The sequence below is a fragment of the Adiantum capillus-veneris genome, chromosome 18 (genome assembly GCF_014529385.1).
Source record: "Adiantum capillus-veneris isolate H3 chromosome 18, ASM1452938v2, whole genome shotgun sequence".
Classification (NCBI taxonomy): domain Eukaryota; kingdom Viridiplantae; phylum Streptophyta; class Polypodiopsida; order Polypodiales; family Pteridaceae; genus Adiantum; species Adiantum capillus-veneris.
Window position 1 is genome coordinate 53,464,473 of NC_140948.1, and position 21,879 is coordinate 53,486,351.

General features: G+C 43.6%; 1 protein-coding gene across 1 annotated transcript in view; it reads right to left on the minus strand.

The window, feature by feature from the left end:
• Positions 1–856: 856 nt before the first annotated feature.
• Positions 857–21,879, minus strand: part of LOC147435668 (leucine aminopeptidase 1-like) — a 48,835-nt gene continuing 27,812 nt past the window's right edge. The window contains exons 8-11 of the mRNA XM_086488663.1: positions 4,013–4,073; positions 2,206–2,393; positions 1,285–1,473; positions 857–1,191 (exon numbers count right to left, since the gene is read on the minus strand). Of these exons, the coding sequence (XP_086344789.1) occupies positions 1,345–1,473; positions 2,206–2,393; positions 4,013–4,073 (378 nt within the window). The 3' untranslated portion in view covers positions 857–1,191; positions 1,285–1,344. The remainder of the gene's footprint in view (positions 1,192–1,284; positions 1,474–2,205; positions 2,394–4,012; positions 4,074–21,879) is intronic.

Here is a 21,879-nt window from a genome sequence, read left to right on the forward strand (position 1 = left end):
AGCCAAAATTTCCCTATTCACTTGCTTGCCAGCTTCTCACCTTCATTTCATGAGTGTTCCTTTGTGGCTTCTCTCTTCACGACGTCTCGACATCATCAAATTACCTCACGTGTTGCAAATTTCAGCAAGTCCTCTCTCCTTGCTCATCACTTGAAATTTTGTCACATATTACTACATGATGCAAATGGTTGGTATTGATGGAGCCTCTCATCTTGAAGAGGATGGTCTGATGTGGAGAGGGATGATCATGCTGGATATGCAACTCTGACCAATGGCTTAAATCACATCTTAATATCACTTTAATTTCAAAAACGTCAATAAACACATTAGCAATAGATAGAGAAGGCTTTCTTGTATGGGGCGATGCTACTCACTTATGGCCCTTTTCCGGTTCTTTCACATTTGAAGGACAAAGGCAACAAGATGAAAAACCACGACTACATAATTGGATGACAACAGTGTGTGACCTACGACTCCATGTCCCTGTTTAGAAAACAAATGTCAACTCTCTCTCATATATACATAAGACTATGCCCCTTCTTACAAGAGAAAGAAAGAAAAAAGGTCTCATCATTAGATTGCCTTGTGGCAATCGCCGACAAGCTTTATTTGACGGTCCACAATTGCTCCCAAAAATTCCATGGTTTAACCTAAGGCCTTACCTAGGCCCAAAAAAATGTTGACCATGATTCTTAGGGTTAGAAAGAAAACTTCAGTCGAGTAAAATGTAGGACAAAAACAGCAGAAGTTTGGATATAAATGTATAAACAGGAAACCTTTGGTGGAAATTGCACACATCAAATTATAACTGTTTCAAACATGTAGCAGGACCTGAGATCGAGATAACAAGTGGACATATCTAAAGGCTCACTTTTAGGGCTTGTTCTTTGAGAACACTGATGGTACAAAACTTACAACCGTTTCAATGTGTAGCAGGCCCTGAGGTCAAAATAACAAGTTGACATACATAAAGGCTCACTTTCAGAGCTTGTTATTTGAGTATATTTTGGGTGGTTCCAACTCAGGAAGTCATTTTGGGGAAGTTCACGAAAATCTGCCCACCCCATTACAAAATATCTATTTTGCACACTTCTAATACATGGGCACAAGTGGAAAAAAAATTACTCAATAATGGGTTGTGCGGTAGGCAGGGAACGCATAACTGCAGTCGAATCGCCCCATTTTAGTAATCTGCACTAGGAGGAGAAAGGTAATGCCTACACAAAACAATTCTTGACAGGAAGAGTAAAGTCTGACAAAATAGAGCATATATTGGAAACTCACCTGGTATTCTCTCCTTTTCTAGACTATAATTTCCTTCCCGGACACCTCAGGTCATGTAGCTTATGAAGAATGGCTCAACACCCACTCGACGAGCGTGCCCACTGCAAATCCAGTTGCACCTTTCTTTTTCTCATTCCAGACAGGCCCCGCGATATCAAGATGCGCCCATTGCACATTTTCATCAACATACTGCCAGATACAAAAAGAATCTTTAAGATTGATTGTGGAGTCAGGATCACATACAATTACACTACCACCAATCTGCTTTGCACTAGACATCCATCAATCTGCTAGAGATGCAGTTCCAAATGTATCACGAAGTCTTAAGAAATGAACCCCAACTAAAAGCCCGTTACAATTATGCTACCTCCCTCCCTCTCTTTTGTGTAGTGTAAGATTCACAAATTGTTGGTTCAAAGCTGTAACATTGCAAACCAACCCATCTGAGTACGAACCTATACTAATAATGGCTTTATGCACTAATCTCAATTGGCTAATTTGAAGCCTTGACTGGACTCAAATGCTCCAATTTGCTATATCTTCTACTCACAACTTACACAAACCAAAAAACCTAAAACCACGACACTAATCTATCATTTGTTGATAAGTCAAGAAGAATGATGCCAATGGCATCACTACCAGGTGTTTCATTCCCTTCCAAAGCAAGGAAAAGGTTCGACATGTTTTGTAAAATCAGTTATACCCCATAAGATATTATTTCAATGCACATAGACATACATGTGTGTTCGTACCTATGAATAAAGAGAGTGAGGGACAATGCGGAGGTGTAATGCACAGAGGGAAATACATTCACAAAAGGGAGAATCGTGGCGAAAAAGCCTTCCTTTATCAGAAAAATCTTATCCAAAACAAAGGCACTTCACAATAATTTTGACAATTTAGAAGGAATTCTTGAATTACCTGCTTCAAAAATAAGGCTGCAGTGATGGAACCACCTGCTCTTCCACCTGTATTCACCATGTCAGCAATTCCTGACTTCATCATCTCCCAGTAGCCTTCCTCCATAGGCATTCTCCATAGCTTCTCTCCAGCTTTTCCACATGCATCCATCAGCTCCTTTGCCAGGTCATCACTTGGGGTAAACATCCCTGCCACGCAGTAAACCATTCAGTGAGGAAGTTACAGGATAAAGTAAGATTTATACCACAATCTTGAAGGAACTAAAGCTTAAAATGCAGAACAGAACCATCGATAACAAGGGATGGTTCACTCAAAATGTCTCCAGAGATTCTTACAATCTCTTCCCAAATTATGTAATTAAATTTTCCTGGTGCTAGGACGTTGTCCTATGTCCCTTTACATGAGGATGAGATTCACATTCTTAGAGACAGAAACTCTTTCTTTTTTATTTGACATAAACAGGGCCATATTACTGTGCAATACAAAACCTCATAGGTCAAAAATCGCCAAGCAGAATCGGTACCAAAAGTGAAGAGAATGCCAGTGGAAAGATATGTACATCCAGGTCGCTTTCAGGACAGGTAGGAGCTATTGAAGGCAAGGGCTGATTCCCAACAATGTGTGTCCGCCACAAGGTAATGTTGTAGTCAAAAATCTGGATTACAAAAGACTGCATGGAAAAACTTATGTGCAGAAGCATGTCCACATTGCTGCAAAAGCATCCTGTAACTGACGACAGAAAGCAGGATACCCACCTACCCCCTCAAAAGCAGATAAGGACTGGCAACGAAAAAACCAAACCAAATACACCATATATGATAAAGCCATTAGGAAGGCATGCGCAAGACTGCAAGGCAAACTTATGGGCAGAAGCATGTTGGTGTCCAGCACACCACAAAAGCATCCCTGTAACTCGCAACATAAAAATGGAATTCCCACCTACCCCCTTAAAGTCTCATAAGGACCTAGTGAACAGACCCATAGAAAGTGAGGCAATAACTTTGAAACATGCCAGAGGCATCACAGAAACATATGATCTCGTATCATGCCCACTGATGAAGACCAACAGCCCACAAGCAAGCCAATATGGGCTAACAACCACAGGAAATAAAGCAACGACTAAGACAGACTCCCATATTAAAAACCAAAACCAAGAGAGGAAAGTAAGTGGTCTGGAGAGACTGCAAGCAAAGCCGAACATGGCGGCGAATCTGAATGAAGTTTTGTACGTACCTAGATGAATCAGGATAAGCCCAGATTCACCTTCAAAGGAAAGTGCAAGGTATAGACTCATGGACAAGTCAATATGATCAAACGTCGTTAGTACCCAACAGTGAGTGTAGAACTAGGTACCAATGCATGCTCACACACACCCACACCACACGCGCACACACGAGCATACCTTAATACAGAGATCTGCGTATTGAGTTTCTGTAATAACTCTACAGATGCAGAGATTTAGCCATAATGATGGCTAGCACTAAAAGAAGCATTTAATAGGAAAAATTAGCACAAAAATAAGGTAGTTCAATGAAGTACTCATTGCTCAACGAAACTCATTGCTCAACGAAAGAAACCCAAGGATCAGTGGCATCCCGTGAAGGTCATGACTACTCTCTGAAATCCCATGGAGAGCTGGCAAAGTGGCCACCCCACTTCGAAGTGACAGACCCCACTGTCCCCCTACACGTATTACCTCAAACACAACTTAAGCTTCAAGATCTCAGCAACAAATAAATCATTCTTAGTTGAACATTATTTCTAACTAAGACATCTTTTCAGCATACTACATCTTCAGCAAACACACCTGCAATATCATTGCCCAATGCAACAACGCATGCACCCGTCAAAGTTGCAAGGTCCACTATCTGCGAAAACAGAACTCTAGTCAGTTCACAGACATGTCCGCCCTACACTATGCAAGAAAAAATACAGCCTATAGCCTAACTACATCAAGCAATAAGACGATTACAACTATGGAAAAAAATATATATTCTCTTAGTTTTTTTGAAACTGCCCAATGGGCTGCGTCTCCCTTGCAAGATGATACATGTAACACTGCACCAGAGAAAAAGGAAAACTCTACCATGCTAAAAGAGGGGGCAAGTGCCACACACATAAGTAAAGAAAGGCCCTGGTCGCCCCAGCCATATGAAGGCCTGACGCTGTCTCTCTGATGCCACCGGAACAATCAGCCATATACTAGAAAAGAGGAATCGCAGTGTGGGTAGGAGAATTGTGAAGGCAGCTCCAACGATCATGTACTCTGACCCTCTGAAACCAGATGGTTTTTGGTTGCTTTTAAGCAAAAGTTAAGTTATTAAAAAAATTTGGTGCTTTTAGCACTTACAATAAAAGTTTTTGACACAGAAGGACACTTGGCATAGAAAAAACTAGATTACATGAAGATTTGCATTTTGTACAAGTTGTGCATGGAGTGGAGCATACATTTGCCATGCTTTCTAGAGGCCAGGAAAAAGAGAAAATATGGTTTATACCATCATTCTTGATTGCAGATCTGCATCCGGGTAGGACCCTAGGCACTCTCTAGGTGTGTATCCTGCATCCTGTCACAAGACGGGCACCACGTGCCAATAGAAAAGAACAGACTGAACAGACTTTTCGCACTTTAGTAACAACTGAACTGAGAGAGAGAGAGAGAGAGAGAGAGAGAGAGAGAGAGAGAGAGAGAGACGGCACGTGACACGGAGTGGCGAAATTCCACCCTAGAGAGTATTGGCCCCAAACCTTGGCGCCCCTTTCGGTATTTCTTTATATTGCATCAACACAGTACAAGCCGGTACTCAAGACTCTGCACCTTCTCCAGGAAGCATGCCAAAGAATAAGCCCTAACCTCATATTTAAAGGCTCTAGGCCCCAAAAGCAGTTTACAGTGAAAAGCCTTCAACACAAAAGCATCTGGTCCAAAAGCAAAGCCAAAAAGCTACAAGCGTAATTTACGGAAATCCGAACAGCTTGCCACATCATCATGCCAACGCAATTTTCGGAAATCTGCCCTCTTTGTGTGTGTGTGTGTGTGTGTGTGTGTGTGTGTGTGTGTGTGTGTGTGTGTGTGTGAGAGAGTCCTGCCTTATTTTAATCCTTTTATGTCACTTGGGGCCCCATCGGACGAGGTCCCCATAAGTTGGTAGGACTTCTTCTGTTACTTGTTCTTCTTAGGGTTTAGGCCCCTCGGCTAGCATCTGCAAGTTGGCTCCATTCTTTAGGGTTTGACACGTTAGCAGTTTGTTACATCTCCCCTTCTTGAAAGAGAGTAATCGTCCGCGATTACAGCATATCTGCAAAACAACTCAAGTTAGCTCAAAAATTTTCGAGGGACATTCCGAGAGACAATTAGTTTGCTCTTTTTGTTTAGGCCTTACCTTCTCCTTTCAACTCTTTTGATCAAGGAGTTAGCTTCTCCTTTCGGCTCTTTTAATCAAGGAGTTAGCTTCTCCTTTTGTCCAGATCGGAACTCTTAATATTCCGGCGTAGTAAAATTAGGCATCACACCCAGACCGTACTGATCTTCCACGGGTGTCTTGATGCACTAAAATTACATACCCAGGCAATTTCATCCAATTAGGAATATTCATTAGTTGGCACACCACAATGCAACACAAATGCTTACATATGCATGTTACAAGACACAACAAACAGCGCCGTTGAGCACTCCCCCGAGACAAACAGTCTGTGGTATGAAGCTACTCAACGACTACCTCGTCACTCCCCCCCCCCCCCCCAAATGACCTAAAAAGGTCCGGGCCATGAGCTCACAGGACTGTACAACCAAACGCTCCCCAGACCGCAATCTGCGTCGCTTGGAGGTCAAGCATACAACCAAACGCTCCCCGGCCATCGGCCTGCGTCGTTCGGAGGTTTTCTAGCATACAACGGAACGCTCTCCAGGCATTGGCCTGCGTCGTTCCGAGGTTTTCAAACATACAACGAAACGCTCCCCAGGGATCGGCCTGCGTCATTTCGAGGTTCAAACAATACCAAAACAATATATCTCATTTCTCCACCCGGGAGTAAAATTACCAATCAGTGAAACCAGTATTAAAACCAGAGTCAAGCAATTCAAATCGCCACCAAGACAGGTTCAAAACAGATACCATCCATTTCAAACAAGATCACCAAACAAGTTCTCAAACAAAAGTCAAACTTAAAAAGCAATCTCGACATTGATAGAGTGTCACGAGGACGTGGCAACTGCTAACCTTAGTTGTTGGTTTCTTTCCAATGATTTTTGTTTGATTTTTGAGACCCTCTTTTTGAAGTTGCAAATGTTCGGACATTGTATGGCCACTGTGAACGGTAGATTCATCCACACACGGAAAGTTGGTCGGCACTGGAACTCATAAAAGTAAAAGGATGTCTAGGCTCAGTTCAAGATCATGTATCCCCGTCGCACTTAGCAAGTTGGTGGATACTAGGAAGTGAACTCAATAAAGGCATAAAGTCAAGGTGGGATCACCAACAAAAAGTATCCGACAGTTGGGCCACATTGCACTTTTGGATGCGGTCCCAATGAGGATAGATGGTCAAATGACCACTGGAAGCCCAACGGAAGCATCTCCTAAAATTTAGGGAACTGCTATTTTGGGCCATGAAATCTATTCGCGTCATTAGCTTCAGAGTGACAAGGGGAACATTTTATTACTCTGTTGCAGAGTCAACTGTTGCACCACTTGAGAGATTTTTAAGCGAGAAGCCCAATGCGGGGAAATTGCATATATGAGTGCCAAGTGGCACTTTTTGGCCAATTTACCAAGTCTGGGAGTACAGAACCCGTAACTGACTTCCTGGAGCAGTTTTGGAGGCTAATAACTGTGATTTTCAGCCATTTCTCTCCATTTTTGAGCTTCCCTTGACTTTGCCTAGGTCCAAGGAGCTCATTTTCAGCATTTGAAGGCATCAGATACGTGTTTACAAGGCTGTTTTGCTGTGTTATCAGCAATACGCAGGTTTTGGCAACCATGGAAAACTTCCCCTTTTTGCATCTATTTGTTCACAGATGCATTACAGGTCAAGCACAGAAGAGGGGGCACTCGATTTATGATGGGGGATGCTTCATTGAGAACCGGTCACAGGTTAGGAGCTATGGAGTGCTTTCTTTCCCTCCCATGTACAGTGTGGTGCTAGGAGTGATGCCCTGCACGCTAACACTGCTCTCTCTCTCTCTCCCCTACGTGCAGTTATGTGATGCCCCACAAGAGGGCTCTTCATTTGATTGATGTACAGCTGTGTGGTTTCATGCTTTTGTGCTAAGGCAAGAGCCTCCTTGAGCAGGAACAGGGGTAGTTCTGGCGTCCGTATGGCTGAAAAACAGTCAATTTACAGCGCATACATAGCGCTGAAAATGCACCTGTACGGTGAGGTTATGACCCTCACCGGTGCTTGCTTTGGAGTAGTAGTGCCCCACTGGCAGAGAACAGTTAGGGGACTGTTTGGGGCTAAAAACAGGGCAAAAACCAGTAAATACAGCGTGCTGAATTTACTGTTTTTGAGCAAGAATCAGAGGGTTTATGCCAGTGAAAGAGAGTTCCAGCAGGGGAATTGGTTTCGCGCAAGTTTTGGGGCTGTTATGCTGCCGAAATTTGGCCAAATCAAGTCGTATCTAGTGTGATATAGACAAAGGATTCCCAGGACTCTACTTTGTAAATTTACCCTCTCAAAGTATAAAGAAATACCGAAAGGGACGTCAATTTTGACGCCTACAGGTTGTCAACCTCTGCTCGGGGCATTCTAGCTTTCGAGCCGTGTGTGTGCTTAAGTGTTAATTCCCGTCGTAGGTTTCCTTTGCAAAGTGCTCTGTGTGTGTGTGTCTAAAGTAAAGAATTTCGGGTGAAAGCCAATGCCTACTGCCCCATGGGCCGGTCATCGAGCTCGAAAAGTCAACTGACTTTCCATCCTGAAACCTGCACCAAAAATTAGGGTTAGGTTCATTCCATAAGGTCGTAGCCGAGCACAGCATGGTCCATCAGCTCTTGGACAAACAATGTTTCTTTGGCGGCGATGGTAGTCCCAAGATAGCAATCGCACTGGACCTCCAAGGTCATCTGCTCGTGAAGAGACATCTACTGAGAGATGTCGAGGAATTTCAAGTTATAATCTGCTAGGGTTTCCATGGCAAGCATTTCAAGATACCCGACTCTGCCAGAAGTTGCACTCCAAAGGAAGATGTCAAAAACCATATAACTTCGAGCAAAATTTTTCTTAAAAGCTTGCCAAGTACTTGGAGTATGCTACTTGGTAGCTATCAACATCTGCATGATATTGTCTCTAAGAAAAACAGCAGTTTGAAACAAATCTTGGATCCTTCTCTTGCAAGTGATGTCAATGGCTTGTGACCTGTAAGACACGAGCGGTGAAGACGGGAGCGCGCCCGATGCGCAATGAAATGAGGGTGGGAGTGGCTAATAGGTCCGAGGTCGGAGCACGCAGCCAAAATTTCCAATGAACTTTGGAAGAGCGATCTTGCTATGTCTGCTCTTTGGTAGGACCGGTATGCTTTCAGAAAAGCACGCGCCTGATGCTCTGATACCACTGTCACAAGACGGGCACCACGTGCCAATAGAAAAGAATAGACTGAACAGACTTTTAGGACTTCAATAACAACTGACGTGAGAGAGAGAGAGAGAGAGAGAGAGAGAGAGAGACGGCAAGCAACACGGAGTGGCGGAATTCCACCCCAGAGAGTGTTGGCCCTAAACCTTGGCGTCCCTTTCGGTATTTCTTTATATTGCATCAACACAATACAAGCCGGTACTCGAGGACTCTGCACCTTCTCCAGGAAGCATGCCAGAGAATGAGCCCTAACCTCATATTTAAAGGCCCTAGGCCCCAAAAGCAGTTTACAGTAAAAAGCCTTCAAAGCCAAAAAGCTGCCAACGTAATTTACGAAAATCCGTACAGCCTGCCATGTCATCATGCCAGCGCAATTTCCAAAAATCTGCCCTCTTTTTGTGTGTGTGTGTGTGTGTGTGTGTGTGTGTGTGTGTGTGTGTGTGTGTGTGTGTGTGTGTGTGTGTGTGTGTGTGAGAGAGAGAGTCCTGCTTTATTTTAATCCTTTATGTCACTTGGGGCCCCATCGAACGGGGTCCCCATAAGTTGGTAGGACTTCTTCTGTAACTTATTCTTCTTAGGGTTTAGGCCCCTCGGCCAGCATTTGCGAGTTGGCTCCATTCTTTAGGCTTTGACACGTCAGCATTTTGTGACACATCCTGTGTAATGAGGGAAGACCATGTCTCAACGACCATACATGCTCTCAAATCTCTTGTAGGCAGGAGAGGGCAGTCCCATGAACAAATATTCTTAACTCTACTATCGCCTCCCCTGCCAACTACGCTGCAAAGTATCAGCTCGTGGGCACCATTCCAACCAGCTTGCTTCGGCTGGAAAAGCTTATTAACTTCGTCTTAGTATACATTCTCTCTCTGTAATCCCACCAAAGCTTGGGAATTGTAGGAGCATGATTGATCTTCAGCTTCACAGGAATCTGTTCATTCCCACCGAGCATGGGAAGCTTTCTTAGCTAGACCATGCTGTCCTCGGCTATAACCTCATGGAAGGAACCTAACCCTAATTTTTGGTGCAGGTTTCTGGATGGAAAGTCAATCGACTTTTCAAGCTCGATTGATGTTGAGATTGCTTTTTAAGTTTGACTTCTGTTTGAGAACTTGTTTGGTGATCTTGTTTGAAATTTGTTTGAAATGGATGGTATCTGTTTTGAACCTGTTTTTCTGCCGATTTGAATTGTTTGACTCTGGTTTGATACTGGTTTCAATGATTAGTGATTTTACTCCCGGGTGGAGAAGTGAGAAATACTATTTTGGTATTGTTTGAATCTCGGAACGACGCAGGCCGATGCTTGGGAAGCGTTTCGTTGTATGTTTGAAAGCCTCGAAACGACGCAGGCCAATGCCTTGAGAGCGTTCAACTGTATGCTAGAAAACCTCCGAACGACGCAGGCCGATGCCTGAGGAGCGTTTGGTTGTATGCTTGAACCTCCAAGCGACGCAGACTGCAGTCTGTGGAGCGTTTGGTTGTACAGTTCCTGAGCTCATGGCCCGGACCTTTTAGGTTTTATGCGGGGGGGGTGACGAGGTAGTCGTTGAGTAGCTTCATACCGCAAACCATTTGTCTCTGGGGAGTGCTCAGCGGGGCTGTTTGTTGTGTCTTGTAACATGCATATGTAAGCATTTGTGTTCCATTGTGATCTGCCAATTGGATGAGATTGCCTGGATATGTAATTTTAGTGCATCAAGACACCCGTGGAAGATCAGTATGGTCTGAATGTGATGGCTAATTTTACTACGCCGGAATATAAAGAGTTCGGATCTGGACGAAAGGAGAAGCTAACTCCTTGATCAAAAGAGCAAAAAGGAGAAGCTAAGTCCTTGATCAAAACAGCCAAAAGGAGAAGCTTACTCCTTGATCAAAACAACCGAAAGGACAAGCAAACTCCTTGATCAAAAGAGCAATAAGGAGAAGCTAACTCCTTAATAAAAAGAGCAAATTGGTTGTCCCTTGGAAGGTCCCTCGGAATGACCCTCGGAAAATTTTGAGCTAACTTGAGTTGTTTTGCAGATATGTTGTAATCGCGGACGATTACTCTCTTTCAAGAAGGGGAGATGTAACAAACTGCTGACGTGTCAAAGCCTAAAGAATGGGGCCAACTTACAGATGCTGGTCGAGGGGCCTAAACCCTAAGAAGAACAAGTAGCAGAAGAAGACGAAGTCCTACCAACTTATGGGGACCCCATACGAAGGGGCCCCAAATGACATAAAGAATTAAAATAAAGTAAGACCCGCACACACCCAAAAATTGATCACGTGGTAGATTTTTGAAAATTGCGTTGATTTTCGTGGCATGTTGTATGGAATTCTGCGTTTTGCGCTGGTTGATGACGTGGCGAGCTGTACGGATTTTCGTAAATTACGCTGGCAGCTTTTGGCATTGCATTTTGGGCCAAAAGCTTTTGAGTTTTGAAGGCTTTTCACTATAACTGCTTTTCAAGCCAAGGGCCTTTAAATATGAGGTTAGGACTCATTCTCTTGCATGCTTCTTGCAGACTCTGGAGTACCGGCTTGTACTGTGTTGATGCAATATAAAGAAATACCGAAAGGGGCGCCAAGGTTTGGGGGCAATACTCTCTGGGGTGGAATTCCACCGCTCTGTGTCCCGTGTCGTCTCTCTTTCAGTTCAGTTGTTATTGAAGTGCTAAAAGTCTGTTCAGTCTGTTCTTTTCTATTGGCATGTGGTGCCCATCTTGTGACACTGGTGCTTCTTGAGTTTGTTCGATGGTGTGTTTTACACATTTCACACTAAGGGTGGCCACTTTTAAGAACTGAAGACCAAAGTTTTTAAAGGGCCACTTTGGACACCCACTTGAACATTAAAAAAAGCTCACGAATTCAGCCAGCGTACAAACCCACGAATCCAGCCAGCGCTTGCATAAAAAAAAGGCAGCGTAAAGAAAGTTCAGCGCCCCTTGCTGACCCAAATTTGATCGCCCCCCCTCTCCTGGACATTTCCCGAGTACTATCCGCTCGTGTGGAATATTGGGTTAAAGGCCCAAATGGCCCCCTTTGTGTGAAGTTATAAAGGTTATTAACCTTTGGCCAAGTTTACATTGAACTTGGCCACTAACATTAAATTGGTCCTATACTTTTAATAAAGGGAACATGTGAGACATTTTTTGCTCACTTCATTATTTCCCTCAACTAACGAGTAGCGTGTCCTCTCTCTCCCTCTTCCTTCTGCTAGCGCCATCTCTGCTGCAGGCTATCGCCATCTCTCTCTGCACACACCCTGCACTTCCTTGCGTGCTCTCTCACTTGCACACAACACCGTGCGCTCATCAATTGGTATCAGATCCCAATTAGGGTTTGCTCCCAAACCTGCAAACGCTGATTTTCAGCCAAGGAGGTCAACTTTCACGCGAGATTGTGCAATCTCATCGCCAAAGGACTCGTCCCCCGACACTAGAGAGCTCCCGGCAAGTCAAATTGACCTAAAACAGGCTGAAATTAGGTCAAAATCAGCAAATTACAGGTTATGACAGTAAAATACAGGTTTTGCAAATGATGTATTAAGGTGTGGGAACATCTTTGCTAAGTCCCCGCTCTCGAAAACACTGAAATTGCAAAAAAATAGGTCCCAAAATAGGTGTTTTCAGTAAATTTCAGATTTACGCAGGTTTTGGCAAGTGTTTTTATGATGCGATTACATTGGGCAAAGTATAGTGCAAATTGATGCAATCTACGCATGTTTGACAAATTTTGGCTATGTATGACCATTTGTGGCTCATTTTCATGCAATTTGATGCTACAAATTGGGGCTTTTGCTCTTACATGCTTCTAAAGGCTGTGCATTAACCTTATGTATGTTTAGTGAGGCTAAAAACAACTACATTTGTTGTTTTTGAGCACAAATTCGCTCGCTGAAATTTACTACGCATAAATTTCAGAAATTGTTTTTTTTTGCCCAAATCGACCTATTTTGCCCCAAATTGCTCCTGTCACCATTTGGAGCTATAGTGCACATCTCTGCGAGGCTATACTCCGGTTTTTGTGCATTTTGCCCAAAAATTCAGCGTATTAGCCCTCTTATTCGTGCAACTATGGCCTCATCTTCTTCGGATGTGAAGAATCTCTTCGAGATTAGGAGGTTCCATGGAACAGGTTTCGATCTTCGAAAACACAGGATCTAGGGAATCCTATTTCTTAAGGATTGTAAAGGGGCACTTGAACAGGTAAAGCCACAGAATATGACAGATGAAGCATGGGTTAGCCTCAACAAGAAAGCAGTTACATACATTAAAATGGCCATGACCGATGAGACAGTCATTGATGTGAAAGGTCTCACAACTGCTTTTGATGTGTGGGAAAAGTTAAAGCGAATGTATGAGAATACAATGCCTGTCAACCAAGTGCATTTGATGCCAAAACTTGTTTGCATGCAACTATATGAGTCCAAGAGCGCTGCAGAGCACTTGTCGTTGTTCGCAGGTACTGTGTCGCAGTTACAGGATTCAAGCTTGCCCCCTTTTCATGATAAGCTGAAAGCCATCTTCTTGCTTATGACCTTACTTGAGTCATGGAAAACATTGGTGGTTTCATTGTCCAATAACCCCAATTTGACCTTTGATGGTGTTAGAGGTTCTATCTTGAGTGAGGAAATCAAGAGGAAATCAAGTGGAGAGAGAGGCACCTCTGCCAACATGGTTAGAGGCAAGACAGAAAAGAAGAATGCCTATGCACAAAGGAGTAAGAGTAAGAGTAAGGAAAGGGAAATGCCAACAAAGGCAAGGGTGATGTGACTTGATATCAGTGTGGCAAGAAAGGTCACAAGAAACCCGATTGCAAGTGCTAGAAAGCCGAGTTAGAACGGAAAAAGAATGGCGGAGACAAAAAGAAAGAGAAGAAGGAAGTCAAAACAGATGCACAGGATAGCTCAAAGGACAAAGAGAAGGCCAATGTGGCTTCTAGTGTTGTGATTGAGGAGTTGTCAGATGTCGAGGACATCTTGTGTGCCACTTTGTCAGATGATGATGCTTATGACTTTGATGCCTCTCCTAATGTTCATTCACACGACATGCAGATCACCAAGAGTGATCTTATTCACCAAGAGTGATCTTATTGATGCTTTGTTGACTGTCAATGATGCATTATCCCATGCTTGGATTGTTGATTCCGGTGCTTCATTTCATGTGACTCCTATCAAGGAGTGTTTCTCTACTTTTGATGCAGGCAAGCGTGGCCATGTATACCTTGGAAACAATCATGCATGTTCCATTGAGGGTATTGGCACTGTGCATCTCTCCATAGATGGCACAAATGAGCTTGTTTTGCATGATGTTAGATCTGTGCCGGGAATCAAGAAGAGTCTACTTTCTGTTGGTCAGATGGATATGCATGGTTACAACATCTTGTTTGAGAGAGGATCATGGAAAATGACTACATGCTCAAGGCTAATTGTAAAGGGCACAAAGAAAGGGACACTTTACTGCATGCATGGAAAGGCCGTGTTGGGTAAGTTTATTGCATTGGCTGAAATTAACTCTCACATGAAGTTGTGGCACAAGAGGCTAGGCCATATGAGCCAAAGGCCCTTTCTAAACTTTGTACTTTGAACAAGCTTGATGCTAAAGGCACAAAGCTTGACTTTTGTAATGAATGTCAATATGGCAAGCAAGTAAAGCGTTCTTATTACTCTGGAGTCTCTCGTAAATCTTGTGTGCTTGATCTTGTACATTCTGATGTATGTAGCATGCCTACTAAGTCTATGGGAGGTGCATGCTATTTTGTCTTCTTTGTTGATGATCATTCTAGGAAAATTTGGGTTTATTTGCTTAAATCTAACGATGAAGCCTTTGCTACGTTTAAGAAATTTCAAATGCTACATTTGTGACCACCCAAACAAGTAGAAAGCTAAAATGCTTGTGTACGGACAATGGGGGGGAGTTCACAAGTTTTGACTTTAACAAGTTCTCTGAAAATTTGGGCATTAAGAGGGACAGCAAATTGAGGCTCCTGAAGGGCATTTCCAACCAAGAAACAATGCTGAAAATGATATACAACAACCCATTGTTGATGATTTTATCATGCCACCTGATGTAAACCCATTGCCGGATAATGTGGATCATTGGGTGAGGCGGTCTACTCGTCAAAGACTGCCTGTGAGCAGATATAATCCCTCTTTGCATTACATTATGCTGATAGATGACGGAGATCCTCTTACGTATAGAGAGGCAAAGACATGTTAGCACAGCGACAAGTGGGAGCTTGCTATGCAGGAAGAGATTAAAGCTTTGCATGCTAATCATACTTGGGATTTGGTGGAATTGCCCAAAGGAAGGAAGGCTATTCCTAACAAATGGGTGTATAAAATCAAGACTGTTGATGCAAAACCCAAGTATAAGGCAAGGCTTGTGGCAAAGGGATATGTTCAAACCAAGGGCATAGACTTTCAGGAAATGTTCTCTCCTATTGTGAAGATGACCACTTTGCGTGTATTATTTGCCATAGTGGCCGCTCTTGATTTGGAAATGCACCAAATGGATGTACATACCGCTTTCTTACATGGTGATGTGGAAGAAGAGCTTTACATGAAGCAACCCGAGGGTTTTGTTATTTCTAGCAAGGAACATATGGTATGTATGCTCAATAGAAGCTTGTATGGGCTGAAACAATCATGTAGACAATGGTACAAGAAGTTTGACCGCTTCATGCTCAAACATGGTTACAAAAGAAGCCATGTAGACCATTGTTTGTATACCAAACGTGATGAGGATGGCAGCCCTATCATTCTTGTGCTCTATGTGGATGATATGTTGATAGCTGCAAAGAAAAGAAGCACTGTTGATGCTCTTAAAGGGCAGCTGAAATCTGCATTTTCAATGAAATACCTTGGGGCAGCTGAATATATACTTGGAGTGCGTGTTACAAGGCAAAGAGACAAGCGCATATTGTATTTGTCGCAAGAAAAGTACATTGAAAAGGTGCTGGACAGATTTAACATGGCTGAAGCAAAGCCTCTTGGTGTGCCATTACAGCCATATGTCAAAATCTCCAAGGATGATTGTCCAAGTCAAAGAAAGAAGCCAATGACATGCAAAGTGTGCCTTATGCTTCAGCTTGTGGTTCACTTATGTATGCTATGGTTGCTACTAGGCCTGACATAGCCCATGCAATGGGAGTTGTGAGCCGGTTTATGGCAAATCCAGGCAGGTTGCATTGGGATGCAGTGAAGTCCATTATGAGGACTTGAAAGGGACTAAAAACAAATGCCTCTGCTATGGTAAAGGACCATTGGAGTTGAAGGGATTTTGTGACTCTGACATGGCCGGTGATGTGGATACACGGAAATCCACAAGTGGCTATGTGTTTACTCTTGCGGGAGGTGTTGCTTCATGGTGTTCTCCATTGCAAAAGATTGTTGCATTGTCTACGACAGAGGCTGAATATATTTCAGCCACTGAGGCTTCCAAAGAAGCTATTTGGTTAGCACACCTATGCAGTGAGTTTGGTTTGCCTTCCAAGACACCTATACTTGGTTGTGATAGCAATAGTGCCATATGTCTAGAAAAGAATGCCATGTTTCATGCACGCACAAAGCATATTGATGTGCGGTATCACTTCATACGAGAAGTGCTTGAGGATGGCCTTATTACATTGGTTAAGGTCCATACATCACAAAATCCAGCAGATGCTCTCACTAAGTGCTTACCCAAAGCACAACATCATCTATGCATAGAGATGGTGGGAGTCACATAGCTTAAAGGTGCCATTTATGCCTTTTAAGTGGGAGGTTGTTTGGTTAAAGGCCCAAATGGCCCCCTTTGTGTAAAATTATAAAGGTTATTAACCTTTGGCCAAGTTCACATTGAACTTGGCCACTAACGTTAAATTGGTCCTATAATTTTAATAAAGGGAACATGTGAGCCATTTTTGCTCACTTCATTATTCCCCTCAACTAACGAGTAGCGTGCCCTCTCTCTCCCTCTTCGTTCTGCTAGCGCCATCTCTCCTGCAGGCTATCGCCATCTCTCTCTGCACACACCCTGCACTTCCTCGCGTGCTCTATCAGTTGCACACACCGCCGCGCGCTCATCAGTGGACACCCCCCTTTCCCTTAGGGATCAAATTTCCGCAGCCAACGATGGAACTGCAACTCTTGTGAATGTGTCATGTCCAATTCTCCAGAGAGGTTCAAAGGCTTCACGTTCATCACGTAACTGAGTTACGTGGACGATATTCCCTCTGAGGTTGGACCATGCTGACATCTCAGGATAGAGAATATCAATCCGAGGACACACTTGTTCTCAAGGAGCAGATTGCAACACTTTCGACAAGCCTCGCATCAATCAATACTCGCCTGGAGCAGTTGCAAATGCAAACCAAGTTTTCTCACCCAAAGCATGGTTTCTCAGAGACAACTAGACACAAAGTACCTTCGTGCGAGCAGCAAAAGTCTGAGCATGAATATTCTTGGAAATGCTACAATTCTAAGCAACCAACTTCTTATCAGAATCATCAACAACAAAAGCAGCAATATGAAGCTTCCAAAGGATCATCAGCGATATTAAGATGGGCTTATTTAGTGGCACATATATCCGACCCTAGTCAAGTACTCGGTCGTGAATGCCGCGACATTTGACAAGTTTCCCCTCGCGAGCCATGCCCTACGTTTAAGTCTTTCTTATTTGATGGTGGTAAAGTTGAAGATTTATTGATCCTTTCCTTGTGCAAGAGGATCCTTCAGAGGTCTAGGAGGCAACAGCTCCCTCGACCTCCCGCTTCTCAATTGGAAGCCTTAATACCCGCTGAGAAAGCTGAAGATTCAGAAGATTCCAGTTCTTATGTGACAACCAAACAGCACATAACCACTTCTTTGGCCGTGATCCAGGCAGAAAAAGTCATCTCGTCACCGCCCTTGTAGAATAAAGTCTATGTCTCTAAACAGATACCAGATGCTATGGTGAATGATAATTCTTCAAACTCAAAGACTCCAGTCCTTATCTTCAGTGGTGCAAAGGACAAAACAGATGCTGAAGTCATGCTGCAATTGAATTTTTGGACACAACTTGTTCCACAGATAAACCTTTAGAGATGGAAATACCTCCAAATACTACTCTCTCTCAATCTACAACATTCCTTCATGAGGAGTTTGCTGTTGCAAATAAACCAATGGAATACCTTACAGATTTCCAACCAGTGGTCATCACTCAACAGAAAACTCAGGTCAGTTTACCAATAATTTCACTCGAAGCAGATACAAATTCAATCTTTTATTGGAGAAAGCTCGAAGTTACAAACGGCTTTGACAAAGGCACTTATCAAGTTGCAGCTATGATCAGTTTTCAGTTTGGCAAACAATAACAGTGCCATGACGTGGGACTTAACAGAAAGAGCTTTGGATGCAGAAGCATAACAACAATACATTTCCTTCCTCCCGGAGTTTCTACAACTACCCTGGGTTTTATTTAAACAGGGAGGGAATGTCACGATTGTGACTATGTTGCAGTATTACATACACTCCTAGTTGCAGATACGCGAAGTGCCGTGCCAAGGAGGACCCTTGCGCTTGGATGGTCACGACCCTTCGCTCAAGAGACGTGTCTCTTCGCCAAAAGCCACACTCCTTCGACGACTGGTCACACCCCTTCACTCTACGGGTGCGACTCTTCGCCCAATGGTTGCAACTATTCGCCGAAAGTATGTGTTTACGTCTAAAGTCGTGTCTCTTCACCAGGAGACGTGTCTTTTCATTTGTGCCTCTTCATCTCCCATATAAAGAGCCAATTGTACTCAGTTTCAAGGAGTCATTCAATCAATCAAACACAGAGTCTTATGAGTCTTGTTTCTAAGTTCAGTTTAAGTTTCTTAAGTCTTAATCATGAGTTTAAGTACTTAATTCCAGAAGGGATGCAGCCTCATTTGGATGCACTGCATGTATTTGCACGGGACAGTGGATTGTCTGTGAACCTTGATAAGACCAAGGTAATGGGTTTAACACCACGGTGCAGTGGGTAAGGAGGTATGCCCCCACTTTTACATATGGTTGAGAGACTGTGGAGTATGCAGATACATACACCTATCTTGGGGCGGTTTTCAGTGGTCGAGTATTTTCCCTGAGGCATACACAAGATACACGATTGACTAGAGCCTATGCAGCATTGGGGAGACTTGAGAGGATATGTTCGCAGGTTCAATTCCAAGAACCTTGGACAAAGCTTTGGCTATTTGACACTTTGGTCACTTCCGCCATGCTGTACGGACTGGAGATAGGGCCCCTCAGTTGATCATCATAGCAGAGCTGGTAATACTGATGGATGGAGATGTATGCAGAAGCCATTGGTGTCTATGATTTCTCGGATGATTAGGGCCAAGGCCTCAGTACCACATGACATTGTTAGGACGGAGCTCGCTGCTGCTCCATTGGTAGTGGAGGCACTCACTCGATCAGTTTCATTTATGCATAGTAGCACTTGGGCTCTCCCTAGAGACAGATATGCTCGATTAGCACTAGAGTCTTCGCAACAGCTGGCATTGCAGGGAGATAGATCATGTTGGTATGCAGAGATGGCATCTTGGTTTCAGTTACATGGATTTAGTATGGACCGGCTACCCCCAATTCAGTACTCTCTGAATGCACCCTCCATCCCCCTCACAAGGGCAGAGATTACCAGGCTCATCAGACAGGACTTGATTCAGTTGGATACGAAGAGGACATGGATACAACCTACACATGAGCTAGGTACGAAGATGACTTTCTATAAAGAGCATCTTCTCCAACTCACAGAGGATGGTTTTTTTATCAGACCAAGATACATGGATACTCATCTATCCCACGAGATACGATGTGCTATTGGTCAGATACGCACATCCTCACATCAGCTAGAGATCGAGACCAGCAGATTAAGAGCAATACCCGCTAAGTCCAGGATTTGTCGGGTATGCCAAATAGAGCCAGAGACAGAGCTACATTACATATGTCAATGCCTAGTATACTGATAAGCGCGCAACAATGTGTGCAAGTGATAGAGCATGAGGAGATGTGCAGGCCTTGAGGCTTGGAGCACAGGCAATGTGCTGCAGAGGTGAAGCGCTAAGGAACGAAAAATAGTAGAGAGAGAGAGAGAGCGCTACTCGATTTGTAGAGGGGAATAAGTGAGTGAGCAAATGGGCTCACATTCCCTTTATTAAAAGTATAGGACCATTCTAAGTTAGTGGCCAAGTTCCAAAGGTTAGTAACCTTTAAAACTGTACATAAAAGGGGTCATTTGGGCCTTTAACCCAACAACCTCCCACTTAAAGGCACAAATGGCGCCTTTAAGCTACGTGACACCCACCATCTGTATGCATAGCTGATGTTGTGCTTTGGGTAAGCACTTAGTGAGAGCACTGCTGGATTTTGTGATGTATGGACCTTAACCAATGTAATAAGGCCATCCTCAAGCACTTCTCGAATGAAGTGATACCGCACATCAATATGCTTTGTGCGTGCATGAAACATGGAATTCTTTGCCAGACATATGGCACTCTGGCTATCACAACCAAGCATAGGTGCCTTGTTAGGCAAACCAAACTCACTGCATAGACGTGCTAACCAAATGGCTTCTTTGGAAGCCTCAGTGGCTGAAATATATTCAGCCTCTGTAGTAGACAATGCAACGATCTTTTGCAATCCAGAACACCATGAAACAGCACCTCCTGCAAGAGTAAACACATAGCCACTTGTGCATTTCCGTGTATCCACATCACCAGCCATGTCAGAGTCACAAAATCCCTTCAACTCCAATGGTCCTTTACCATAGCAGAGGCATTTGTTTTTAGTCCCTTTCAAGTACCTCATAATAAACTTCACTCCATCCCAATGCAACCTGCCTGGATTAACCATAAATCGGCTCACAACTCCCACTGCATGGGCTATGTCAAGCCTAGTAGCAACCATAGCATACATAAGTGAACCACAAGCTGAAGGGTAAGGCACGCTTTGCATGTCATTAGCTTCTTCCTTTGACTTGGGGCAATCATCCTTGGAGATTCTGACATATGGTTGTAATGGCACGCCAAGAGGCTTTGCTTCAGCCATGTTAAATCTGTCTAGCACCTTTTCAATGTACTTTTCTTGCAAAAAATACAATAGGCGCTCGTCCCTTTGCATTGTAACACGCACTCCAAGTATATGTTCAGCTGCCCCAAGGTCTTTCATTGAAAATGCAGATTTCAGCTGCCCTTTAGGAGCATCAACAGTGCTTCTTTTCTTTGCAGCTATCAACATATCATCCACATAGAGCACAAGAATGATAGGGCTGCCATCCTCATCACGTTTGGTATACAAACAATGGTCTACATGGCTTCTTTTGTAACCATGTTTGAGCATGAAGCGGTCAAACTCCTTGTACCATTGTCTACATGATTGTTTCAGCCCATACAAGCTTCTATTGAGCATACATACAAAATGTTCCTTGCCAGGAATAACAAAACCCTCGGGTTGCTTCATGTAAAGCTCTTCCTCCACATCACCATGCAAGAAAACGGTATGTACATCCATTTGGTCCATTTCCAAATCAAGGACAGCCACTATGGCAAACAATACACGCAAAGTGGTCATCTTCACAACACGAGAGAACACTTCCTCAAAGTCTATGCCCTTGGTTTGAACATATCCCTTTGTAACTAGCCTTGCCTTATACTTGGGTTTTGCATCAACTATTTTAATTTATACACCCATTTGTTAGGAATAGCCTTCCTTCCTTTAGGCAATTCCACCAAATCCCAAGTCTGATTAGCACGCAAAGCTTTAATCTATGCCTGCATAGCAAGCTCCCACTTGTCGTTGTGCTCACGTCTTTACCTCTTCATACGTAAGAGGCTCTCCCTCATCTGCCAACATAATGTAATGCAAAGAGGGATCATATCTGCTCACAGGCCGTCTTGGATGAGTAGACCGCCTCACCCAATGATCCACATTATCCGGTAATGGGTCTGCATCAGGTGGTATGATAAAATCATCAACAATGGGGTGTTGTACATCATTTTCAGCACCATTTTCAGCATTGTTTCGTGGCTGCAAATGCCCTTCAGGAGCCTCAATTTGATGTCCAACATCTTCTAGGTCAAACACCACTGGATCATCTACATTTTCAGCCATATGTGGTG